Source organism: Pongo pygmaeus, chromosome 6 (assembly GCF_028885625.2).
Source record: "Pongo pygmaeus isolate AG05252 chromosome 6, NHGRI_mPonPyg2-v2.0_pri, whole genome shotgun sequence".
Lineage (NCBI taxonomy): Eukaryota > Metazoa > Chordata > Mammalia > Primates > Hominidae > Pongo > Pongo pygmaeus.
This window is the reverse complement of record NC_072379.2, coordinates 106,806,401-106,834,301: the sequence shown is the minus strand read 5'-3', so window position 1 is coordinate 106,834,301 and position 27,901 is coordinate 106,806,401. Positions and strand designations below refer to the sequence as shown.

The 27,901-nt window shown below is 38.7% G+C and overlaps 1 protein-coding gene across 32 annotated transcripts in view; it reads left to right on the top strand.

Moving 5' to 3' along the window:
- NRCAM (neuronal cell adhesion molecule) overlaps positions 1–27,901 on the top strand; it is a 314,317-nt gene that overhangs the window by 216,449 nt on the left and 69,967 nt on the right. For 17 of the 32 annotated variants that reach the window (XM_063667718.1, XM_054494259.2, XM_054494262.2 and 14 more), the window contains 7 exons: positions 1,650–1,667; positions 4,729–4,834; positions 6,893–7,089; positions 8,274–8,396; positions 13,060–13,230; positions 13,738–13,794; positions 15,587–15,698. In XM_063667718.1, coding sequence (XP_063523788.1) covers positions 1,650–1,667; positions 4,729–4,834; positions 6,893–7,089; positions 8,274–8,396; positions 13,060–13,230; positions 13,738–13,794; positions 15,587–15,698 — 784 coding nt within the window. The remainder of the gene's footprint in view (positions 1–1,649; positions 1,668–4,728; positions 4,835–6,892; positions 7,090–8,273; positions 8,397–13,059; positions 13,231–13,737; positions 13,795–15,586; positions 15,699–27,901) is intronic. The other 15 variants (XM_054494266.2, XM_054494264.2, XM_054494270.2 and 12 more) reach the window with 3 other exon arrangements.

Here is a 27,901-nt window from a genome sequence, read left to right as displayed (position 1 = left end):
TTTCCAATTTTGAATCTTAAATATAAGTCTAGAACTAGGAAAAGTATCTTATCTAGAGCCTAACAAATAGTCTTATTTGGTTTAAACAATGTGGTCAAATGCCAAAATGCAACTGCTGAAAATACAAGTAATATGCAAAAACACTAAAATGGAGCAAACAACAGCTACTGTATTCGCCCTCCGTTTTCCTAGTAGTAAATATATACTGTGCTCTCCCTGCTCTGGGTGGCCTGTTTGTGAAAAATAAAGATAATGCTAAGTTCCACCCGGTCACTTTTCCTGCAAATGGAAAGCAAAATTTCAAACCTGGACAATTACTGTACTTCAGAATCGATTTCTCCTTTATCCCTCATCTGCATGACCTCTTAGAAGCCATTAGCTTCCTGAATAGAATATCTGTTTGGCAAGCTTTCCAAGGTGCAAGGAAGATAGCACTTTCCTGGGGCTATTCAATTGTTGGGATGTCATTTTTATTTATTTATTATTATTATTATTGCCATAGAGGTTGCAACTGCCAGTGGGAAGACATTAAGAAGAGATGTGGTTTGTCCCACACTTGGTTGACTTTTTGCTGTGCTTCTATAAAGTTCAATAAAATGCAGTGCTTTTCTTATTTAAAAAAAAATTCATCCAGTGACCTTAATTTCAATTTTCAAAAAAATATACAATTGCTTAAGCCCATTGGAGTGGGAATGCCTAAGTAAGCATTTGCCCTGACAGATACACAGGAGGGAAAGAAAAGCATTTGAGAGAAATGCTTTTGCTCTCTCTCATATTAAATATATCCCCCCTTAATCTGACTGTTCAATCTGTCAAGCAGAGGGAAACAGTTACCTATGGCTAACTCAATTATCACTGCTAATGGAGAAGAGGCATAACCATGATGAAAAGAAAGTCACAGAAAAACTCAGGTGTTCCTACATTAACCTTTGCAGGTAGTAACAACAGACAGCGCTGTGGAATGATTTGAATTGCATGCTAATGTAATTTCTTCCCTGCCCCTATTTCTTACATCGTTTCTCTACTACATGAACAGCTCCTTGGTGTGGGCACCAGCAACCCCTGAGTGATTGAGAAATTATGAAGCAGAAATCTGCTAACAGTCTAAAAAGTTCAATTAATGACTTTGGAGATTAACCGTAGAAATATAAAAATCTAAAATTAGTGTTGGACTTGGCTTGCATGGAGCATTATCACTGTAGCAATGTCCCATTGTTAGGTATTATTACCATATGCATAGTGATGTCTGGGATAATGTGACCAGACACTACACAGTATGTGACAACTCAAATTAATTGTAGGTTTCAGCTATTTTTCAAATTGAACATAATTACTTATCCAGCACAACATATATGGAATGGAATTCACCATTCCTATTCCTGGAAGAACTCTTTTTTGCCTACAGCATTGCTTTTGTTCTTCCATATGTTTATGTGGGAAAGCTGCTGCAAGATTAAAGGAAACCGTTAATGCAAATTTCTTCGTCTTGCAACTTCACAAATTCAACCTTCACTATACAGGTTTTCTTAGATCAAATCAAACAGACAAGATGTCCCTTTATCTTCAGAGTTCTAACGTTCTTATTATTAATGTCTAATTTTCTTTAATCCTCTTTGCCCACTTACCTGCTGATATTGATGGGGAAAAAGCAAAACTTCTTGAAGACTGTAAGTGTCCTTCTATAAATTACTAGGCAGTGTGAAAATGTGACCATGTCTTTGCTTTTTGAATTAATATTGTGATTTAAATGCACAATTTCATGTTTTGTGACCTTTGTCTTTCTAAGCATGTGTGTTTACTCTAGCTAAACATTGTATTTCAATACCAAGAAGCAGTTGTAATGTATTATCTGCATGAATTCTGAAAACTTGGCTATTACTCTTTCTTTTACCAGTGTGCTGCTCTACTAACTTCCAAGCTTTATTCACATCTGATGTAACTCAATGAGAAAATTCTCAAAATTTAGAGAGAATGCTCATCTGTTATAAAGGCTAATTAATGCTTTCTGGAACAAAGATAGGTCTTTTCGTGTCTTTTAGAAGGTGGGTGCAGGCAAAAGCTTTACACAAGATGGCAGCTATATGTCCTTTTATGCTTCTTTAGCCTTCATGACTATGTAGACTAGTATTTCTAGGTGCCATCAGTAGACTAACCCAGCGAATTTGAATCTTGTCTTGAAGTGGACAAAAGATAAGCAGCTCCCACTCACATAGTTTTTGAGTGGCTTGCTCTAAGCAAAACTTTCCACTGCCTTTGACAGTTAGGTGGCATTTATCACCTAGTTTAAAAATAGTCAATTTTCAGGCATTTGATAATTTCCTTTGATGTTAGATTAACCAGGAAAATTACGTAAAATCACTTTTTTTCTTACTGCTGAAAAGCATTTGTTAATTAGCAGGTGACCCAAGCACTGTTTAAGGAGGTATATCCAGACAGTAAACTCCTGGCAGTTAGGAGTGACATCTGAGCCAGCTCTGCTGCAGACCTGTGAATAGAAGCTCTGCCTTTGAAGCCACCAGATTTGCACCTGTGTCACTCCCAGAAAAGCACAAGGAATTGAACTGAGTTGCTCCTAAGAGTCCCCTCCCCCACTCCCTATGGCCACTATTCCTTGGATGTGGAATTCCAGGCTTCCTTCCATTATCCCAAATTCTATATACTCCCAGAGCCTGAAGGATCATTCAAAGGTGAATCTGGTCCAAATAAAAATGATTATGATAATAATTTTAAAATAGCTGATGTTATTGAACCATTATAGCATTGGTATAAACTGAGAATTTTATAGAAATTATTTTCTTAATCCTGCTAGCTATCCTAGGTGGTAGATACTACTTTTAAACTTTATTTTTCCTCTCAGGAAACTAGGACTTATAGAAGTTAAGAAATTGGCTTGAAATCGCACAGCTAGTAAGAAACAGACTAGTGCTTAACAATCAGGCCACGTTGGAAACTGACAAAGCTAGAAAAATGAGGATTCCATATGCATGACGGAGGTGGGAAGGGCAGCTGGAAAGACAAGGAGGGGGATGGGATATTCCAAAGGGAAGGGAAACTGACACTGCCCAGTACCCTGCATATAATAGTACACAATAAATGATAACAGTAATGAGGCTAGCTTTTGATTTGTACTTTAGCTGTTATTTGAATATTTAGTAAAAGATGTCTTGTGGGTGGCAATAAGACTAGAAGACAAGACAAGAGGACACAACCGGGTTTATAGATTTGTAAGACTGAAGATGTGGAGGTGATACATTTAGCTCTAGCAACAATTAACCACAAGAGAGACAAGAACAGTGGGCGGTTACTGAGCTTTGAGAAATGTTTGGCTGGCAAGTGGAAGAAGTTTCACAAAGGAAGCAGAGGTATGGGCAGAGAGGAAAGGGAAGATCCAGAAGATGAAAAACTTAAATGAGCCAGAATGTCAAATGCAGCAGGAAAGGAAAGAACAGTGAGAATCCAAGAGAGGGCCTTGGGGGAATTTCCCAGATGCAGAGGAAAGGTGCTGTGGTATGGCCACTGCATTGCACAGCTCCAGGGGTGCCAAGCACATTGTCGTCTGCCTCAGGACTTTTCAGCCTCAGCACTATGGACGTTTGAGACCAGATAAGTCTTTGTTGTGTGGAATTGTCCTGTACATTGTTAGATGCTCAGCCACATCCCTGGCCTCTATCTACAAGACGCCGCTATCACCACCACCCCTGTCGAAAGCATTGAAATGGCCTCCAGATATGGCCAAATGTCCCTGGAAGGGTAGAGACAAATTGCCCCTGGTTGAGAACCACTGGTCTATGTAAACAGCTCTCCATGGAGTTGTGCAAGCAGTGGCTTCTTACCGGGAGCCAGTTGAGAGAGTTTAGGTCTCTGCTTTGTGCCTTCCTAGTCAAGCCATTTTGCTGCCCTGAGTAAGAAAAAAAGAGATTGTAAAAAATTATTCTTTAGTCCCTTCCTGTCATAACACTAATTCTGATCTCACAAGAAGAAGGATCTTAGAACGACTTGAAGAGCATTAGTGGTCCAGATACAGCTTTCTTCGGATTAGATTGTTCTGGGTCAGAACAGTTTCCCCAAAGGATTTGATAATAAAAGATCAGATAACACTTTGAAGAGTAAATGGGAACACTGTCTCCTAGGACAGAGAACTTCCTCAATTCCATTTATCTTCTAAATAAGACTCTTTTATCTTTGTTCCTAATTCACTTACCTCCTGGCTCTGATAAGAGATGTCACATCTCCAATTTAACAGTCTGTTTAATATTAACTTCTCAAATGTGTTTGTTCCCAACGTATATTAATTTATATGAGCACACACTAATGACCTAAGTCTGTTACTCTTTCTTAAGAAAGATGCAAATTTCTCATAACTTAAATTCCTTTGAAAAACATCATTTGAACCAAAGGAATCAAAAGAATTTCTCATTGTTACATCAGAAAAGAAACTGTCTTAATATTAGGCTTGTATTGATAATTATTTCCCCAAACTTTTAGTGTGGGAAAATGGACTTTGCAAGTGCACATAGTTACCAAAAGAAAGTTAAACCTTGACTTCGCAGTTTTAGCAGACCTTTAGCAGAAAAATCTACTGAAGTATGTGCTGCTACACTAGAAATTACTAAAAATACTTGAAGCATATTTAGTCTAAGGTAAGTGATTTTGATACAGGAAAAAATGGCTACTACTATGATTTTAAATGATTTATTTTTTTTACATGTTTTTTTTTCTACAATTAAGTGGTACAACCTCCAACCATCACCCAACAGTCTCCAAAAGATTACATTATTGACCCTCGGGAGAATATTGTAATCCAGTGTGAGGCCAAAGGGAAACCGCCCCCAAGGTGAGTGTGCATTCTGCTTTGTTATAGTACTGAGAATAAATCAGGAAATCTCTCTGAATAGAGAAATATGTTTGGGAATTTCCATCAAACAAGGCAGGCTATGTAGAGCACTTCCTTTTTTAGCTGGATATTTCTCACTGTGACTCCCTAGATTGCCCTTTGGTTCATCTATCTCAGCCCATTTCAGCTCTTCAAAGATACTGAAGAGGACTTGGGTCCTGCATATCCCTAAAGTCTCACCTGTAGGTATATTGTTTTGTCTCTCTGCTTAATTAGAGCCTGTTTTTTCTTCTTGAAAACCCAGATTATTGCACTTCCGTGCCCGTGCTTTTCTGCAAAATGCTTATAAATTGTGAGGAGTTATGGAAAGAGCCTTTTGATTCTTGTTTTGATACTAATGGCCATAAGGCACAGGCACATCCCTTTTCTCTGGGCTTTAATTTCCTCATCTATAAAGAGGTTGAATTTGATGACTTCCAAGATCTCTGCTGTCTCTATAGCAGTTTATAAAATAGTCTTAAATGGTTTCCCAAACTTGGCAGAGTTCAGTCATGAGAATTCATGCCATTTGGATCTTGCATAGCATTTTAGATCACCGCAAAGCATTTTAGAGTTGGGAGAGATATTAGAGATAACCCAGTCCAACCCAATACATTTTATAGATGGGAAACTGATGCCCGGTAATGCTAAGTAACTTATTCAAGGCCCCACAGTGGATGATCTGTAACTTGTCCAGTCATATATTGAAGTTTTGGAGAGTTGGGTTATTGTTATTAAAATGTAATATGGATTTTTAAGTAATAAAGTAGTGAAAGTTTCTGGTTATTTTATTTCCAAGTTTGTCTATTACAGACCTTATTAAATTATCACAAACTGGCCCCTGAGAAAAATTAACTGGGACTGAATATGTACTATGTCAAAACTTTCAGCAAAGGTTTGCTTCAAAATAATATATTTGGCTATGTTAATGGAAAGCCTCTCTCACAGAAGGCCTGATGTGGTATCCCTTGATGAGGTTTCCTTTCAGTTTCACAATTAATGCCTTCTGTAACTCACTATAAAACAGGATTTATCCTCTTCAGCACTATTGATATATGGAGGGTGATAATATTTTGTTTGGGGGTGGAAGTAAGTGTCCTGTGCATTGTAGGATATTTGGCAGCATCCCTGGCCCCTGCCCACAAGATGCCAGTAGCATCCACACCACCAGTTTCTGCCCTGGTTATGACAACAACTGCTATAAAGATAAGCAGTGGGAAGGGAAATCCAAGTGACTCTGGAAAACACTGTGACGTTTAGAGATTTGTACCTTTGTATGAGCATGGCCGTCATTGATTTGTGACTAGTTGTAAAGTATTTAATTACATGAGCACTGTGACTTTTATATAAGTCAATCTTTTATAAAAATAAAATGGAGAAAGAGGGATCTCAGTTGACAATTGGGCATAACTCCCAAGGGATTCTCAAAATCATCTCTAGAATTAAAAATTCCCAAAATGTGTTTTATGTAGAGTTACTATTTTTAATAAGCAACATTTAAGACACTCTGGAACTTATGTCTCTTAACCTCCTCCCAACCTACACTTCACAATTTGGTAACTTGAAATTTGTCTGATCAATTTTCGTCATATATAAATAGTACTTGCAGAGGTCTTGTCACATTTCAGCCCCAAGCAAATTTTTATAGACAGGTTATCAACTCTGTGAACAATGGAGTTTACAGTAAAAATGCTAATAAAGCTCTAAGAGAGTGTACCTGGGAGACCTGTTCCCTCTATTTTCTTAGAAAAATGACAGGCAATTTGTGTGCATGATTTCTTTATTGAGTCAAATTTGGGCTAGTTCTAAAGAAGACAGGTACCTTAAAATGTATAGCCTGCCCTTTTTTCCCAGGTCGTGATTCAATGAAACATTTTAGATATGAGGGCTTATTGCTCTCTTATTGAATATTAAAATCTAGTAATTATTTCTAGAAACCCATAAAACTCCTAGGAATTTGTTAAGGTAATCCCATTTTTCTGGACCATTAATACACTTAATGCTTTGTGTGTTGGGCAGCTTTTCCTGGACCCGTAATGGGACTCATTTTGACATCGATAAAGATCCTCTGGTCACCATGAAGCCTGGCACAGGAACACTCATAATTAACATCATGAGCGAAGGGAAAGCCGAGACCTACGAAGGAGTCTATCAGTGTACAGCAAGGAACGAACGCGGAGCTGCAGTTTCTAATAACATTGTTGTCCGCCCATCCCGTAAGTGGAAACTTGTCAACCAACATAACCCTTTTTAAAGTATTTCTCCAAGACTCAGCTTCTGTGACATCATCCAAATACTATTCAAGAAAGCAGTGGCATTGCTTCCAATATTCTGACTTTGTTTTGCATGAAAATTATTGCTCCTTTCCACCTTACCCTAGGAAGCTCCTTAGTCCAATGCTTTATCAATCCAATGTTATCTTTTACACAAGTCCTGTGTAAGATATCGGGGTTAAAAAAAAAAAAGTGTTTCTTCCCTGAGTTCATCTAATTATTTATTTCTTATATATCTCCTGTAAAAGTGAAATTCCTACAGCCAAATTGAAAGAAATTCAGTATGATATGGGTGATCAAGGTCTAAATGCTATTTCTTTAAACATTTTTGTTTCAAAATTTTACTGGAAGTGGAGTGTCCTCACTACCTTTATATTATTAAGGCTCTTTTTGCAATGGTTAGTACCAAAATCTTCTCAAAAACCTTAAGAGCATGTATTTAAATAACAGTCACATTTTTCAGTTCTGGTCATTTTAAAAAAATTATTACATGTATAATACATGTTCATTGTAGAAAAACTAATTATAAATAAACAAAAAAGAAATTTAAAAACTGTTCATGAATCCTTCCATTCAAGGAAATAACTACTGCTCAAATATTCTTTCTGTTTTTTCCTAGGCAGATATGTATGTATGTGTTTAAAACCAGCTCATTTTATGAAATACTATCTTACAACCTTTTCTGACTTATTGACATATCATGTATATTCCCATAGCGATCTTATAAATAAGTGTACTTATATAATACTCTATGGTATTCAAAGGTGTAGATGTATAATTCTTTATTTAACAAATCTTTTTACATTTAAATGTTTTTCATTCTTTTGTGAAGAACATGCTTGTGTCAAAACTGTTTGTCTTCCTGATGATGTATTTAGTATAAATTCTCAGCTGTGGAATCACTGACTGAGAATTTATACTATCAGTGGCAATACATGAGAATTGTCATTTTTTAAATTTTTACTTTTTTTCTTTTAACATTGTATTTAAAAATATTTTCTCATTAATTTAGTGTACATAAATTACAAATTATTTCTCCAAAAGTTCAGTTTGCCTTTATTTGTAGTGCTTTCTTTTTGTACTTTTCAATGCAGAAATAACTGAGAAGTTATTTTTTTATTTAATAGGATCACCACTGTGGACCAAAGAAAAACTTGAACCAATCACACTTCAAAGTGGCCAGTCTTTAGTACTTCCCTGCAGACCCCCAATTGGATTACCACCACCTATAATATTTTGGATGGATAATTGTAAGTTTTGATAATATGAACTTTCTTTCTTTAAAAGTCTTAGGATTGTTTACAGTCATAATACATTATTACCTCTTGTGATTCATAAAATGTTTTAGAGATAGGAGAATAGCTGCTCTTCAAAATAAATAACGTGTCGTCTCATTCACTCACTCAATTTTATTGGACATTTACTATGTGCCTTGCTTATATTCTTTGCAGTGGGAGGGAATGGGAGTGGGGAAGGAAGCAGATGATAAATGCAATAAGTACATTTAGAAAATCTGTGTTTGTTGGCAATAAGTTCTATGAAAAAAAAATAAAGCAGAGTTTTGAGCAGAGACCTAAGGAAATGAGAGAGCAAGCCATCCCCCTAAATATCTGAGTAGAAAGGGAACACTAGTGCTAGCCCCTAAAGAAGGAGCATCCCTGCTGTGTGTAAAAATAAAAGCAAGGAGGCCAAGGTGGCCAGACTAATGAACTAATGAAGGAGCCAAGGGGGAGGGTGATGGACAAGGTGAGAAAGGTCACAGGGACTCAATGGAAAGGACTTTGGCTTTAGCTTGGAATGAAGTAGGGAAAGTTGAAGGAGTGACTTTATCTGAAATAAAATAAGTAGTAACAGTATCACTTCAGTTGATGTGTAGAGAATATAGCAGAGAAAAGAGAGAGTAGAGAGACTGTTGGGGCCACTGCTGTAATCTAGATGAAATTTGTTGGTGACTTGGACTTGAGTGGTAGCAGCAGAATGGGTAAGAAATGGTAAGACTCTGGAAATATTTTGTGGGTCAAGCCTCCAGGATTTACTGGGGTGGGGGTGGGAGCATGAGAGAGAGGAATAAAGGATAACTACCTTTGGAGAGTGAACAACTCCAAAATGATAAAATGGAATTGCCATTCCCAGAAACCCATGGCAGGGAGGAAATCAAGCTGTTGGGGATATGCTATGTTTCCGTTGGTTTTTTTAATCCCCAGCAATAGCTAATAGTTATTGGGCCTTTACCAAGTGTCAGGCCTTTTACTAAGGGCTTAACATGGGTTATTTCATTAATTTTTACAACAACCCTATGAGGCATGTCCAATTATTTTTTCCACTTTCCAGATGAGGAAACCAAGGCAGAGATAATGAAGCTATTCATTAGGCAGTTTCAAACTTGTCTACCCCTGTTTCTGTCCTCAAGGGCATGTTTGTTGCTCTGCCTCTTCCACCCTCCAAAATTTCCTGTGCTAATAGGTCAGCATGTTACCTTAGAGGGAGCACATGGTTCTACTTGGAGACTAAGAAACCAGAGTTTGGGATGTGAGAGGCCTGTAAGATATTTCATGGCAAGACACCAGCAAGAGTCAGAGATACCTGAGTCAGAAGGAGGATTCCAGGCTATGATCAGCAATGTTTGAAACCTTAGTGCATAAGTCCTGCCTAGAGGTCTGGGCTAGATGAGAGGATCTGGGAAGCAGGAAAGCAGAGTCTGGGAGACTGAGACCAGGAGCCCTCCAGAGGTGAAGAACTCACGGAGAAATCAGCAAAGCAGATGAGAAGAAGCAGTCACTGAAGGAAAAAAGGAACAAAGAGAGTGGTGTCCCCAGGGACAAGGTGAAGAATGTGTGTCAAAAAGATGGGATAACCAGGCAGGGTGGCTGACACTGTAATCCCAGCTAATTGAGAGGCTGGGATGGGAGGATTGCTTCAGCTCAGGAGTTCAAGGCTGCAGTGAGCTGCAATCACATCACTGTAGTTCAGCCTCAGCATCAGAGTGAGACACCATCCCTAAAATAAATAATGATAATAATTTTAGAAATTGTTTTTGAAAGACACAATAATCAGCTGTTTCAAATGCTGCTGAAGGATCAGATAATATGAGAACTAAAAAATGACTACTGAATTTGACACCTTGGAGGTTCCTGGTAACCCTGTTAATAGTCTTTTAGGTGGAATGGTGGGAATGAATTAAAAGTATCTGTAGGAAATACATTCTATTTTCAGTGACCTGATTGTGCACTCACAAGACATATACATTACTAAAGAGAAAATTTGCCTCTAACATTTAATCTGCATTTTTAATTTTTTAATTTAATTTTTTTAAAATTTTACTTTAAGTTCTGGAATGCATTTTGGCTCTCCTTATATGAAAGCACTCAGAGAAAGTAAAGTAACACAAAGAAATAAAAAACAAATATATAGCTAAATAAATCTAGTCTTTTACAGATTTTGCAAAAATAAGTAGTAAGCCAAATGTAAATAAGTAATTTATGGCTTTAAGAATAACGCTCTCCAAATGCCACTGCCAAAATAGGGCTCAATATTTGGTACTTGGTTCTTATTCAGAAATAATGACCTTTTTGCTTAATAAAGAGACATATCACATGTAAAGTCTCAGAGTCATCTGAATACATAACTAATTTTTCCACTCACATGCATTCTAGGCTGTTGGTGAAGCATCTGACATTTCAAATGGAATTGCACCTGCAATGTGAGAAAAAAATTAGATCTATATAGCATACTTCTTGCAAGATGACATTAAGTTATTCCTATCTGCATACATTTTTTTTCAAGTGCAATGCAAAATGCCACCACCCTCATGAAGTCCCATTTCCTAACATTTGGTCTGCCAACACCCTTCAATTTATTATTTTATTATTACAGCAGGAGAAACAGAGGACAAGTAATGTTTTTGTCTTTAACTCTTTGTTAAACAAAATGTACCTAAATCTTCTCAGGTTTTTTTTTTTTTTTTTTTTTTTTAAATAGATGGAGTCTCGCTCTGTCACCCAGGCTGGAGTGCAGTGGCACAATCTCAGCTCACTGCAGCCTCCGCCTCCCGGGTTCAGGTGATTCTCCTGCCTCAGCCTCCCGAGTAGCTGGGATTACAGGTGCACACCACCACACCTGGCTAATTTTCATATTTTTAGTAGAGACAGGGTTTTGCCGTGTTGGCCATACTGGTCTTGAACTCCTGACCTCAGGAGATCCACCCACCTTGGCCTCCCAAAATGCTGAGATTACAGACATTAGCCACCAAGCCCAGCTTGAGTTATTGTTAAAACAGCCCTTTTCCTGGGAACTAATGGCTTAAAACCATAAATTTGCAACCACCAGCCAAACCCCCATCTTGACCAATAATTTGATTAACATGATGAACCGATGTTCTTTCTTTGAAGCTCTGCCTCCACATTATCCTGCCTTTTCCTGCCTGAGGGAGCTCCAGACTTTTAACCATAATTTTGCATTTCGTGAAATGTTAGATCAAGCATCTGCTATAGGAGGAGCAGAACTGCTTGACTCACACTGGAAAAACCCTGCCAGGAGACATAGTGGCCTGAGGCCACTGGGATGTGCAACTTTTTTCAGTTCTGTCACCTCACAGAACTGAAGAACTCTTACAGTTAAGGCTCTGTGGACTAAGTCAGGAGCTTCAGGAGTCCATTAGCTGGCTAAGTGTGAACTCACACACAGATCAGTCGTTCCACCTCCCTGCATCCTTCATCCACTTAGAAAATCTTCCCTCTAAATAAGTTCTGATACTATTGCACAGTAGAGTGACTGTGGCTAACAGTAATGCATTGCATATTTCAAATAGCTGGAAGAGAGGATTTTGAACGTTTTCACAACAAAGAAATTGTAACTGTCTAAGGTGATGGATATGCTAATTACCATGATTTGATCATTACACAATGTATATGTATATTGAAATATCACATTGTACCCCACAAATATGTACAGTTTATTGTGTGTCCATAAAAGATAAAGAAAATCCTCCTGCCTAAGGCAAGATAATTCCTTAACTGGACCTAAGGGGAAGTACTAATAAATTATTATGCTTGACACTGGAAAGTCAGAGTGCTGATGGTTACTCACTTAATCCTTCAGTGCACATTTAAAGGAGCCCCGTGAAGGGCCAGGCACTGTTCCAGTGGACAAAACAGATGAAAGTGTTCACTGTCCTGGAGCTTAAATTCTAGTGCAGGAAACAGGCAATAAGTCATACGTATGATGAGTAAATATGTAATATGCCAGAAGGTGATAAGTAATTCAGAAAAGAATTGTAGAGGAGGTGGAGGAACTGGGCTTAGGAGGCTTGTGAGGGGCAGGTTGCAGCATTAAATAAATAGTGTCATCATCGCACCCAGTTACTGTCAGCTGGCCATTTGCTGCCTGATTCTTCAACTGGATGATGACCTCAGACAGGGCTGGGACTCTGGCATGCCCAGTGCCTAGCACAGGACCCAGCTCACCGTTAGACGCTCTCCAAGTATTTAGTTTCCAAACGTTGTGTGTAGATGCAACCCATGTTAACAATTTTAGAAGCTTCCTTAATGATTTTCTAAGATACATGTGTATGTGTACTTAACAGTTAGGGACTCATTTAGATATTAGGAAAAGTCACGCCAACTTTTTGTAAAACGTATTTTGTTTACATTTGCTCAATAAAAGATTTCACTGTATAACTCTAATCTCACCTCTGCCCCCACCCCAGAGAAGTTACTGTCAGGGAAGTAGAGTTAGAGTTTTAGTGTGTTATATATATTTTTTTACAGTTATTTGCTTTTACCCAAAGAGCTATACAGAGAAAAAATATATTCAAATGAAGTTCACAGACCTGTTAGTAGATACATTTATCTTGCTAATTTGGAGGCTAGCCACTTTATGATGGAATAATCCGGATATCTCGCTGCCTTTCTCCAGCCTTTCAAAGACTTCCACAAAGTGAGAGAGTTTCTCAAGGTCTGAATGGGGACCTTTATTTTTCCAATGTCCTCCCAGAGGACACCCGCGAAGACTATATCTGTTATGCCAGATTTAATCATACTCAAACCATACAGCAGAAGCAACCTATTTCTGTGAAGGTGATTTCAGGTAAGAGTTCAGCTTCCCAAATCTCCCCTTCAATGACATTTACAAATATGTGCAAAATATAGAAACTATTATATACTACTGACTTTGAAGTAAACAGGTTCATTATCAGGAAACCACCCATGAATGCTCACTAAAGTGTTGGCATATATGTTATAAAGATTGTGCATACCCTAAATACTGGATTTTACATTTCTTGCTTTTATTGTCATGACTGGTTCCGTGATAACCTTCTGAACCACCTGGTGTTCTGAGCATTTGTGTGTGCTTTATGCTCCACAGTGCCTCTTATTGGCAGTCCTGCAGCTTAAGTTAAATGTCTGCATATTCCTGGTTGGGGGTGGCTGAGTAAATTAATGAGTTAGTCATGTACAATGTAAAGCACTGTTTTTACTTGATAGAAACAGCACTCGGTCAGGATAGCTGCATACGTTTGCTTTTATTGCCCAATACTTTTTGACCCTTCTCCCCTACTTTTGTGCCCTCTTCATAATATTCTGTTTATTTCAGTGGATGAATTGAATGACACTATAGCTGCTAATTTGAGTGACACTGAGTTTTATGGTGGTGAGTTATGGTGATTGTAACTGATATTCTCTCCTTCATTGTAGAATTTAGTTCACTAACTTCACCTCCATGGCTATTTAACCTTATTTCTTTATGAGATTTCTAGTTATATGTTTAATACCACGAGTATAAATGTATGTTTCTTATGAAATTTACCTATAAACTTTGAAGCATGCCACTAGAGCATTTTCCATGATGTATGTGTAATAATGAAACCTGTTGTAACTGTTTGCGTGTGAAGAACCATTTCACTGATTTGGAAAAACCTTTCACGTACGTTCAGAATTATGTTTTCCATGTTTTGTTCTGTTCCTAACTTTTCTGTGAACTAAGTAAGAGTTGGCAGGGTGCATTAACTTGCTAGAATAATGACTCATCAAAGCTTTTAGCAACTAACATTAAGTGGATTTCATAGTAAATCATCACACTTGTCATTTGTTTTCATGTGACATTATCAATATAATTAGCAATAAGATTTCTCTCTCTGTTTTGTTTAAAAGCAAGTCACTGTCTTCAATGGAAGTAATCTTTTTAAAAGTAGAGCATTTACCTTCATTATTTTAGATAGAAATGAATTTGATTCCCTTAAGGGAAATGTTCTCAAGTAGAGTCTATGAATGAAAATAATGGGTTTTGGATAAAGGATCCTCTTAATTATCCGTAAGGCAGAATTTCTGCTGTATTAATTTTTCACCCTTGAGATATAAGTAAAAAACATTAAGTTCTCATCAGTGACCAAGATAGACACTCCACAACTGCTGCTTTCTGTTATTTTATTTGAATATACTCCTGAAAAATATGGGCCCCAAGACCATTCCCAAAGTGATTTTAGAGGAGTAAGTTTGCCCCCTACAGTCTCTAAATTCTTAGGAAAACTAATTTTTCTCAAGTAATACCTCTTCTGGCATTGAATTTTTTCTTCTGAGAAATGAGAATAATTCGTAGTATATTACCTTTTCATTAAATTTTTATAAGCATCAAGTAGATAATGCATTAAAGAGTTGAAAACCTTCAAGGGCTATAAAACCTTAAGATGATGTAATTTCTGCTCCAAGTTTTTCTAAGAAACCTTTAGAAGATAAGGCTATGTTTTGGAAAGGCCTCCATAAAAAAGAAGATGACCTGTATAACTATCCCTCAGATCTTTGACTTGGACCCTCTTTATTTTTTATTGAGGAAAATGATTTCCATTTATTTAACTCCACCATTATTCTTAATTTGTGGCATAATATTTGCAAGACCTCTGTCAGTAACTCTCTACTTTTGTTTTCCATAAGCCTTGCAGTTTGAGGATCTTAATATGATTAATCAGTGGTATTGGCTATAAAGTTGTCCCCACTGTAAACCAGAATACCCGTTCTATAACCATATCTTTATAAAAACCTAACATCTTTCAGAAGATAGACAGTTAATTTTTGCTTCGACCTAAGCACTAATCCTAAGGGAAATGTAGTTCGATAACATGATTTCCCTCTCCATGTCAACATTTTGAAAATTTTCTAACCCACAGAAAATTTGTAAAAACCTAACCCAAATTAAGGGAATATACAAAAGGAAAACAGTCCTTATTATTAGCGCTTATGCAACCAAAATTGTTTCTGTTCCTGGGTAACTGAGTAAGTGATGACTACTTACAACGCAGAGAGTGTGTATGTGTAGCTTAACAAATTTCACAATTAATGTTAAATAGCTTAAAAAGGGACTGGAATTTTAGACAGCTTTTTTGACAATGAAGTGTTTATAGAAATACATATTTATAAGTTGTAATGCATACTGATTTTCTTGTTTGCAGCTAAATCAAGTAGAGAGAGGCCACCAACATTTTTAACTCCAGAAGGCAATGCAAGTAACAAAGAGGAATTAAGAGGAAATGTGCTTTCACTGGAGTGCATTGCAGAAGGACTGTGAGTTAACACTTTCTGTCCTGAAGTACATTTCTTATAAAAATATAGTAGGTTGGTAGAGAGGGGTTAATAATATCATAGGAGGAGTCATTGTCTTCTACTAATTCTACCAAGCATCAAGAAAAATTTGGTAATTATTTCCAAAGTAGGCATATGAATCTCATATTATTGTTAAAATGTTTTGTTAATGTAATAGTAATCATATTGAAATAAGTCTCAGTAATCACCTTATGATTGTTGAAATATTAGGTCTCATATTATTGTTAAAATATTTTGTTAATGTAGTAGGATTATCTTAAAATAAGTATCAGTAATCACCTTGTGACTGCTATGATTATAATTAGAGTATATTATTTTGCTAGTTTGTAACTAGCCACCTCAAATTTAGTGGCTTAAAAATAATAGCTATTGATTACTGATCACTTGTCAAGAGGTCTACAGAGCAGTTGTCCTCTAACCAGCAAGGTTCAGCTAATTTCAGTTAAGCATGCTCATGCGTCTGTTAGGTGGCTCAGCAGTGGGTCCACTGCTCTTGGGGTCTACTGGCTGTTAACTGGGGCATCTGAGTTGATGGCCATAAGTTGCTAACATCTCTCTTGCAGTCTTGTCCTGGCTTATTCTCCTAGCAACAGACAACATGCACAGGGCCTGCCTCTTAAATCCTAGCCTCAGAACTAGCACACTGTCCCTTCACCTACTTCCTATTGGCAGGTCACAAGGCCAAGCCTAGATTCTTGGAAATAACTTATCTGTGCACACTTCAAAATTGAAGCTACCCCAGAACTGACGTGCCTTTGACAGGAGTTGCAGGGAGGCCTTGCCCAGATACAAAAGCAGCTGTGATGTTAGCTCTGTGTTGCAAGGAATTTCTATATAGTCCCTGTCTTCTGCCTGACACAGAGCAAACACCATTGGTATGGGCGCATCTGCTGAAAACCTGGAATAGAATCTCAGAAACATGCTGCCCTCACATGTGATCCCTGCTGTCCTTGACAGGCAACTCATTGGTCTTACATTCCTTCCTGAATCCAGGAAAACTTGACTTCAGGAGGCACGTGGAGGCCTCTGCTGGCCGAGGCAGGAAATCACACTATGCATTACTCAGCTCCTCAAGCTACGGAAAACTAGCAAAACCCCCTTTTAAAGATATGTCAAAACCCTCCATCTTCTGCTAGAATTAAGAAAAAAAACTTCTCCCAGTTTCCATCGTTATAGTGTAAGAGAGTGGCATAGTCTGCCAGCCTCCAACCTTTGGGAGCAGAAGGTACCTATTCTCACAGTTTAATGACTTATTTTCCCACAAATGATATATTTCATAAAAAACTAAAATATGGTTGGTATTTGGAAATTTCACAATACTCCCAAAAGAATTTTTAAAACTTTGGAGTGTTGTAAAACCAAGATTGGGACTCTATCACTTACGAACCAACCATCAGACTTATAGAATCAAAATATTTCTAATTCCTGACAATGGCTCCATACAGTAGCTGGCCTCCAAAACAATTCATGGCTTTTTCATAATTTCAAACTATGAAACTATGCTTCCATCTCCATCTCCTTCTTACCTTCATATCATCTGAGATGCAGATTAGTCTGACTATAAGAAAATATCAGTATGTTATCAGATTCCACATGTATATAGATTTTCAAAATCTACTTATTTTTATACTTACAGCATGTTTTAATTCTAGAAGCTATTTCATCAGATACATACGCTCAGTTTATTTCTTACTTAACCAAACAAGCCAAACCAATATTATAATCAATTAATCCCACTTGCATTTCTTTTTTTTTTTTTTGCTTGAACCATAATTTATTATTTCTCATGGTTCCATGTGATGACTGGGCTAAGCTTTTTTTAATTATTTTTTATTTTCCATAGGTTATTGGGGTACAGGTAGTGTTTGGTTACATGAGTAAGTTATTTAGTGGAGTAAGTTATTTAGTGGTGATTTGTGAGATTTTGGTGCACCCACCACCCGAACAATATACACTGCACCCTATTTGTAGTCTTTTATCCCTCAACACCCTCCCACCCTTCCCCCGAAGTCCCCAAAGTCCATTGTATTATTCTTATGCCTTTGTGTCCTCATAGCTTAGCTCCCACATATCAGTGAGAACATACAGTGTTTGGTTTTCCATTCCTGAGTTACTTCACTTAGAATATAGTCTCCATTCTCCTCCAGGTCACTGCAAATGCCATTAATTCATTCCTTTTTATGGCTGAGTAGTATTCCATCACATATATATATACCACAGTTTCTTTATCCACTTGTTGATTGATGGGCATTTGGGTTGGTTCCCTGATTTTGCAGTTGCAAACTGTGATGCTATAAACGTGTGTGTACAAATATCTTTTCTGTATAATGACTTCTTTTCCTCTGGGTAGATACCCAGTGGTGGGATTGCTGGATCAAATGGCAATTCTACTTTTGGTTCTTTAAGGAATCTCCACACTGTTTTCCATAGTGGCTGTACTAGTTTACATTCCCGCCAGCACTGTAGAAATGTTCCCTGATAACCGTATCCATGCCAACATCTCCTGTTTTTTTTATTTTTTGGTTATGACCATTCTTGCAGGAGTAAGGTGGTATCACATTGCGGTTTTGATTTGCATTTCCCTGATCATTAGTGATGTTGAGCATTTTTTCATGTTTGTTGGCCATTTGTGTATCTTCTTTTGAAAATTGTCTATTCATGTCCTTAGCCCACTTTTTGATGGGATTGTCTGTTTTTTTCTTGCTGATTTGTTTGAGTTTGTTGTAGATTCTGGATATTAGTCCTTTGTCAGATGTATAGATTGTGAAGATTTCCTCCCACTCTGTGGGTTGTCTGTTTACTTTGCTGACTGTTGTTTTTGCCATGCAAAAGCTCTTTAATTTAATTAAGTCCCAGCTATTTATCTTTGTTTTTATTGCATTTGCTTTCAGGTTCTTGTTTATGAATTCCTTGCCTAATCCAATGTCTAGAAGGGGTTTTCCTATGATATTTTCTAGAATTTTTATAATTTCAGGTCTTAGATTTAAGTTCTTAATTCATCTTGAGTTGATTTTTATATAAGGTGAGAGGTGAAGATCCAGTTTCATTCTCCTACATGTGGCTAGCCAATTATCCCAACACCAGTTGTTGAAAAGGGTGTCCTTTCCCCACTTTATGTTTTTGTTTGCTTTGTTGAAGATCAGTTGGCTGTAAATATTTGGGTTTATCTCTGGGTTCTCTATTCTGTTCCACTGGTCTATGTGCATATTTTTATACCAGTATCAAGCTGTTTTGGTGACCATGGCCTTATAGTATAGTTTGAAATCAGGTAGTGTGAAGCCTCCAGATTTGTTCTTTTTGCTTGGTCTTGCTTTGGCTATGTGGGCTCTTCTTTGGTTCCATATGAATTTTAGGATTTTTTTTCTAATTCTGTAAAGAATAATGGTGGTATTTTGATGGGGATTGCATTGAATTTGTAGATTGCTTTTGGCAGTGTGTCATTTTCACAATATTGATTCTACCCTTCCATGAGCATGGGGTGTGTTTTCATTTGTGTCATCTGTGATTTCTTGCTCTAGTGTTTTGTAGTTTTCCTTGTAGAGGTCTTTTGCCTCCTTGGTTAGGTATATTCCTAAGGTTTTTTTTTTTTGGCAGTTATTATAAAGGGGGTTGAGTTCTTGATTTGACTCTCCACTTGGTTGCTGTTGGTGTATAGAAGAGCTACTGATGTGTATACATTATTCTTGTATCTGGAAACTTTGCTGAATTCTTTTATCAGTTCTGGGGCCTTTCTGGAGAAGTCTTTAGGGTTTTCAAGGTAAATGATCATATCATCAGCAAACAGTGACAGTTTGACTTCCTCTTTACCAATCTGGATACCCTTTATTTCTTTCTCTTGTCTGATTGCTCTGGCTAGGACTTCCAGTACTATGTTGAAGAGGAGTGGTAAGAGTGGGCATTCTTGTCGTATTCCATTTCTCAGAGGGAATGCTTTCAACTTTTCCCCACTCAGTATTATGTTGGCTGTGGGTTTGACATAGATGGCTTTTATTACACTGAGGTATGTTCATTGTACGCTGATTTTGCTGAAAGTTTTAATAATAAAGGGATGCTGGATTTTATCAGATACTTTTTCTGCATCTATTGAGATGATCATGTGATTTTTGTTTTTAATTCTGTTTATGTGGTGTATCACATTTATTGACTTGTGTATGTTAAACCATCCCTGCATCCCTAGTATACAACCCACTTGATCATGGTGGATTATCTTTTTGATATGTTGCTGGATTCAGTTACCTAGTATTTTGTTAAGGATTTTAGCATCTATGTTCATCAGGGATATCAGTCTGTAGTTTCTTTTTTGGTTATGTCCTTTCCTGGTTTTGGTATTAGGGTGATGCTGGCTTCATAGAATGAATTGGGGAGGGTTCTCTCTTTCTCTATCTTGTGGAATAGTGTCAAAAGGATTGGTACCAATTCTCCTTTGAATGTCTGGTAGAATTCTGCTGTGAATCCATGGGGTCACGGACTTTTTTTGGTCATTTTTTAATTACTATTTCGATCTTGCTGCTTATTATTGGTCTGTTTAAGGTACATAATTTTTCCTGATTTAAGCTAGGAGGGTTGTATTTTTCCAGGAATTTATCTGTCTCTTTTAGGTTTTCTAGTTTATGTGTGTAAAGGTGTTCATAGCAGCCTTGAGTGAGCTTTCGTATTTTGGTGATGTCAGTTGTAATATCTCCCGTTTCATTTCTTGATGAGGTTATTTGGATTTTCTTCCTTCTTTTCTTAGTTAATCTTGCTAATGGTCTATTAATTGTATTTATCTTTTCAAAGAACCAGCTTTTTGTTTCATTTATCTTTTGTATTTTTTGTTTGTTTGTTTCAATTTCATTTCGTTCTGCTGTGATCTTATTTCCTTTCTTCTGCTGGGTTTGGGTTTGGTTTGTTCTTGTTTCTCTAGTTCCTTGAGGTGTGACCTTAGAATGTCAGTTTGTGCCCTTTCAGTCTTTTTGATGTAGGCGTTTAGGGCTATGAACTTTCCTCTTAGCACCACCTCTGCTGTATCCCAGAGGTTTTGATAGGTTGTGTCACTATTGTCGTTCAGTTCGAAGAATTTTTAAATTTCCATCTTGATTTCGTTTTCTCACAATGATTATTCAGGAGCAGGTTATTTAATTTCCATGTTTTTGCATGGCTTTGAAGGTTCCTTTTGGAGTTGATTTCCACTTTTATTCCACTGTGGTCTGAGAGAGTGCTTGATATAATTTCAATTTTCTTTAATTTATTGAGGCTCATTTTGTGGCCTATCATATGGTCCATCTTCAAGAAAGTTCCACCTGCTGTTGAATAGAATGTGTATTCTGGGTGGCTAGAAAGATGGCTGAATAGGAACAGCTCCAATCTGCAGCTCCCAGTGAGATCAATGCAGAAGGTGGGTGATTTCTGCATTCCCAGCTGAGGTACCTGGTTCATCTCACTGGGACTGGTTAGACAGTGGATGCAGCCCACAGAGGGCGAGCCGAAGCAGGGTGGGGGCATCACCTCACTCAGGAAGTGCAAGGGGTCAGGGAACTCCCCCCCCCAACCCAGCCAAGGGAAGCCGTGAGGGACTGTGCCATGAGGAACAGTGCATTCTGGCCCAGATACTATGCTTTGCCCACGGTCTTTGCAACCCGCAGACCAGGAGATTCCCTGGGGTGCCTACACCACCAGGGCACTGGGTTTCAAGCAAAAAACTGGGCGACCATTTGGGCAGACACCGAGCTAGCTGCAGGAGTTTTTTTTCATACTCCAGTGGTGCCTGGAACGCCAGTGAGACAGAACCATTCACTCCCTTGGAAAGGGAGCTGAAGCCAGGGAGCCAAGTGATCTAGCTCAGTGGATCCCACCCCCATGAAGCCCAGCAAGCTAAGATCCACTGACTTGAAATTCTCGCTGCCAACACTGCAGTCTGAAGTCCACCTGTGATGCTCTAACTTGGTGGGGGATGGGTGTCTGCCATTACTGAGGCTTGAGTAGGTGGTTTCCCCTTCACAGTGTAAACAAACCCGCCAGGAAGTTTGAACTGGGCAGAGCCTACCACAGCTCAGCAAAGCCTCTGTAGCCAGACTGCCTCTCTAGATTCTTCCTTTCTGGGCAGGGCATCGCTGAAAGAAAGGCAGCAGCCCCAGTTAAGGGCTTATAGATCAAACTTCCATCTCTCTGGGACAGAGCACCTGGGGGAAGGGGCAGCTGTGGGTGCAGCTTCAGCAGATTTAAACATTCCTGCTGCTGGCTCTGAAAAGAGCAGCAGATCTCCCAGCAGATCTGCTAGAGCTCTGCTAAGGGAGAGACTGCCTCCTCAAGTGGGTCCCTGACCCCTGTGCCTCCTGACTGGGAGATACCTCCCAGCAGGGGTTGACTGGCACCTCATACAGGAGAGCTCTGGCTGACATCTGGCAGGTGCCCTTCTGAGATGAAGCATCCAGAGGAGGGAACAGGCAGCAACCTTTGCTGTTCTGCAGCCTTCACTGGTGATACCCAAGCAAACAGGGTCTGGAGTGGACCTCCAGCAAACTCCAGCAGACCTGCAGCAGAGGGCCCTGACTGTTAGAACAAAAACTAACAAACAGAAAGAAATAGCATCACCATCAACAAAAAGGACGTCCACACAAAAAAACCCATATGAAGGGGTCACCAACATCAAAGACCAAAGGTAGATAAATCCACAAAGATGAGGAAAAACCAGTACAAAAGGGCTGAAAGTTCCAAAAACGAGAATGCCTCTTCTCCTCCAAAGGATCACAACTACTCACCAGCAAGGGAACAAAACTGGACAGAGAATGAGTTTGACGAATTGACAGAAGTAGGCTTCAGAAGGTGGGTAATAGTAAACTCCTCTGAGCTAAAGGAGCTTGTTCTAACCCAATGCAAGGAAGCTAAGAACCTTGAAAAAAGGTTAGAGGAATTGCTAACTAGAATAACCAGTTTAGAGAAGAACATAAATGACCTGATGGAGCTGAAAAACACAGCACGAGAACTTCGTGAAGCATACACAAGTATCAATAGCTGAATCAAACAAGTGGAAGAAAGGATAACAGAGATAGAAGATCAACTTAATGAAATAAAGTGTGAAGACAAGATTAGAGAAAAAAGAACGAAAAAGAATGAACGAAGCCTCCAAGAAATATGGGACTATGTGAAAAGACCAAACCTACGTTTGATTGGTGTACCTGAAAGTGACAGGGAGAATGGAACCAAGCTGGAAAACACTTTTCAGGATATTATCCAGGAGAACTTCCCCAACCTAGCAAGAGAGGCCAACATTCAAATTCAGGAAATACAGAGAACACCACAAAGATACTCCTCAAGAAGAGCAACCCCAAGACACATAATCATCAAATTCACCAAGGTTGCAATGAAGGAAAAAATGTTAAGGGCAACCAGAGAGAAAGGTTGGGTTCTCCACAAAGGAAAGCACATCAGACTAACAGCGGATCTTTCGGCAGAAACCCTACAAGCCAGAAGAAAGTGGGGGCCAATATTCAACATTCTTAAAGAAAAGAATTTTCAACCCAGAATTTCATATCCAGCCAAACTAAGCTTCGTAAGTGAAGGAGAAATAAAAATCCTTTACAGACAAGCAAATGCTGAGGGGTTTTGTCACCACCAGGCCTGCCTTACAAGGTCTCCTGAAGGAAGCACTAAATATGGAAAGGAAAAACCAGAACCAGCCACTGCAAAAACATACCAAATTGTAAACACCATCGACACTATGAAGAAACTGCATCAACTAACGGGCAAAATAACCAGCTAGCATCATAATGACAGGATCAAATTCACACATAACAATATTAACCTTAAATGTAAAGGGCTAAATGCCCAAATCAAAAGACGCAGACTAGCAAATTGGATAAAGAATCAAGACCCATCAGTGTGCTGTATTCAGGAGACCAACCTCATGTGCAAATACACACATAGGCTCAAAATAAAGGGATGGAGGAATATTTACCAAACAAATGGAAAGCAAAAAAAAAAAAAAAAAGGCAGGGGTTGCAGTTGTAGTCTCTGATAAAACAGACTTTAAACCAACAAAGATCAAAGAAGACAGGGGTATTACATAATGGTAAAGGGATCAATGCAACAAGAAGAGCTAACTATCCTAAAAATATATGGACCTAATACAGAAGCACCCAGATTCATAAAGCAAGTTCTTAGAGATGTACAAAGAGACTTAGACTCCCACACAAAAATAGTGGGAGATGGCCAGGCACGGTGGCTCACGCCTGTAATCCCAGCACTTTGGGAGGCTGAGGCGGGTGGATCATGAGGTCAGGAAATCAAGACCATCCTGGCTAACATGGTGAAACCCCGTCTCTACTAAAAAAATACAAAAAATTAGCCAAGCGTGGTGGCGGGCACCTGTAGTCCCAGCTACTCGGGAGGCTAGGGCAGGAGAATGGCGTGAACCCGGGAGGTGGAGCTTGCAGTGAGCTGAGATCATGCCACTGCGCTCCAGCCTGGGTGACAGAGCGAGACTCCATCTCAAAAAAAAAAAAAAAAATAGTGGGAGACTTTAACACCCCACTATCAATATTAGACAGATCAACAAGACGGAAAATTAACAAGGATATTTAGGACTTGAACTCAGCTCTGGCCCAAGCAGACCTGATAGACATCTACAGAACTCTCCACCCCAAATCAACAGAATATACATTCTTTCCAGCATCACATCACACTTATTCTAAAATTGACCACATAATTGGAAGTAAAACACTCCTCACCAAATGCAAAAGAACAGAAATCGTAAGTCTGTCAGACCACACTGCAATCAAATTAGAACTCAGGATTGAGAAACTCATTCACAACCACACAACTACATGGAAACTGATCAACCTGCTCCTGAATGACTACTGGGTAAATAACGAAATTAAGGCAGAAATAAATAAGTTCTTTGAAACCAATGAGAACAAAGACACAACGTACCAGGATCTCTGGGACACAGCTAAAGCAGTGTTTAGAGGGAAATTTATACACTAATGTCTACAGGACAAAGTGGGAAAGATCTAAATTTGACACCCTAACATCACAATTAAAAGAACTAGAGAAGCAACAGCAAACAAATTCAAAAGCTAGTAGAAAACAAGAAATAATTAAGATCAGAGCAGAACTAAAGGCGATAGAGACATGAAAAACCCTTCAAAAAATCAATAAATCCAGGAGCTGGTTTTTTGAAAAGATTAACAAAATAGACCACTAGCCAGACTAATAAAGAAGAAAAGAGAGAAGAATCAAATAGACACAATAAAAAATGATAAAAGGGATATCACCACTGATCCCAGAAACATACAAACTACCACCAGAGAATGCTATAAACACCTCTACGCAAATAAACTAGAAAATCTAGATGAGATGGATAAATTCCTGGACACATTCACCCTCCCAGGACTAAACTAGGAAGAAGTCAAATCCCTGAATAGACCAATAAGAAGTTCTGAAATTGAGGCAGTAATTAATAGCCTACCAACCAAAAAAAGCCCAGATGGATTTACAGCTGAATTCTACCAGAGGTACAAAAAGGAGCTGGTACCATTCCTTCTGAAGCTATTCCAAACAATAGAAAAAGAGGGTATCCTCCCTAACTCATTTTGTGAGGCCAGCGTCATCCTGATACCAAAACCTGGCAGAGACACAACCAAAGAAGAAAATTTCAGGCCAATATCCCTGATGAACATTCATGCAAAAATCCTCAATAAAATACTGGCAAACTGAATCCAGCAGCACATCAAAAAGCTTATCCACCACCATCAACTCAGCTTCATCCTTGGGATGCAAGGCTGGTTCAACATATGCAAATCAATAAACATAATCCATCACATAAAGAGAACCAATGACAAAAACCACATGATCATCTTAATAGATGCAGAAAAGGCCTTCGACAAAATTCAACAGCCCTTCATGCTAAAAACTCTCAGGACTATTAGTAATTGTTTTATAAATTTAGGAGCTCCATTGTTAGGTGTATATATGTTTAGGATTGTGATATTTTCCTGTTCGACAAGGCCTTTTACCATTATATAATGTCCCTCTTTGTCTCTTTTAACTGCTGTTGCTTTAAAGTTTGTTTTGTCTGTTACAAAATAGCTACCCCTGCTTGCTTTTGGTGTCCATTTGCATGAAATGCCTTTTTCCACTCTTTAAGTTTATGTGAGTCCTTATGTGTTAGTTGAGTCTCCTGAAGGCAGCAGATAGTTGGTGGTGAGTTCTTATCCATTCTGCAGTTCTGTATCTTTTAAGTGGAGCACTTAGGCCATTTACATTCAATGTTAATATTGAAATGTGAGATACCCTTGCCTTCATTGTGCTATTTGTTGCCTGTGTACCTTCGGTTTTTTATTTTTTGTTTTTGCTTTTTAAATTATATTTTCGTTTTATAGGTCCTGTGTGATTTATGCTTTAAAAAGGTTCTGTTTTGATGTGTTTCCAGGATTTGTTTTAAGATTTAGAACTCCTTTTAGCAGTTCTTGTAGTGGTGGTTTGGTAATGGCAAATTCTCTCAGCATTTGTTTGTCTGAAAAAGACTGTATCTTTCCTTCAAATATGATGCTTAGTTTCGCTGGATACAAAATTCTTGACTAATAATTGTTTTGTTTGTGGAGGCTGAAGATAGGGCCCCAATCCCTTCTAGCTTGTAGGATTTCTGCTGAGAACTCTGCTGTTAATCTGATAGGTGTTCCTTTATAGGTTACCTTGTGTTTTTGTCTCACAGCTCTTAAGATTATTTCCTTCATCTTAACTTTGGATAACCTGATGACAATGTGCCTAGACATCTTTTTGAGACGAGTTTTTCAGGTGTTCTTTGTGCTTCCTGTATTTGAATGTCTAGGTCCCTAGCAAGGCCAGAAAAGTTTTCCTCGATTATTCCTCCAAATATGTTTTCCCAACTTTTAGATTTCTCTTATTCCTCAGGAACACTGAGTATTCTTAGGTTTGGTCATTTAACATAATCCCAGACTTCTTGGAGGCTTTGTTCATATTTTCCTATTCTTTTCTCTTTGTATTTGTTGGACTGGGTTCATTGAAAGACTTTGTCTTCAAGCTCTTAATTTCTCTCTTCTACTTGTTCAGTTCTATTGCTGAGATTTTTCAGAGCATTTTGCATTTCTATAAGTGTGTCCAATGTTTCCTGAAGTTTTGATTGTTTTTTCTTTATAGTGTCTATTTCCTTGACTGTTTCTACCTTTGCTTCTTGTATTGTTTTTTGGATTTCCTTACATTGGGCTTTGCCTTTCTCTGGTGCCTCTCTGATAAGCTTAATAACTAACCTCCTGAATTATTTTTCAGGTAAATCAGGGATTTCTTCTTGGTTTGGATCCATTGCTGGTGAGCTAGTGTGATTCTTTGGTGGGTGTTAAAAAGCCTTGTTTAGTCATATTACCAGAGTTGGTTTTCTGGTTCCTTGTCATTTGGGTAGATTCTGTCAGAGGGAAGGTCTAGGGTTGAAGTCTGTTGTTCAGATTCTTTTGTCCCATGGGGTTTTCCCTTGATGTAGTACTCTCCCCTTTTTCCTATGGATGTGGCTTCCTGTGAGCCAAGCTGCAGTGATTGTTATCTCTCTTCTGGGTCTAGCCACCTGGAAAGTCTACCCATCTCCAGGCTGCTACCGGAGTTGTTTGCACAGAGTCCTGTAATGTGAACCATCGGCCTCTCCACCATAGATGCCAGCACCTGTTCTGGTGGAGGTGGCAGGGGGTTGAAATGGACTCTGTGAGGGTTCTTAGCTTTGTTGGTTTAATGTTCTATTTTTGTGCTGGTTGGCCTCCTGCCAGGTGCTTTCCAGAGAGTATCAGTTCTGGTAGTCTGGTAGTATGGAGAGGAACTGGTGGTGAGTGGAGCCCTAGAACTCCTAAGATTATATGCCCTTTGTCTTCAGCTACCAGAGTTGGTAGAAAAGGCCCATCAGGTGGGGGTAGGGCTAGGTGTGTCTGAGCTCAGACTCTCTTTGGGTGGGTCTTGCTGTCGCTGCTGTCGGGGAGGGGGTGAGGTTCCCAGATCAATGGAGTTGTGTACCTAGGAGGATTATGGCTGCCTCTGCTGAGTCATGCAAGTTGTCCCTCTGCTGAGTCATGCAGGTTGTCGGGGAAGCAAGGGAAATCCAGCAGTCACAGGCCTCACCCAGCTCCCACGCAAACCAAAAGGCCAGTCTCACTCCCACAGTGCCTACCCTAACAGCCCCAAGTCTG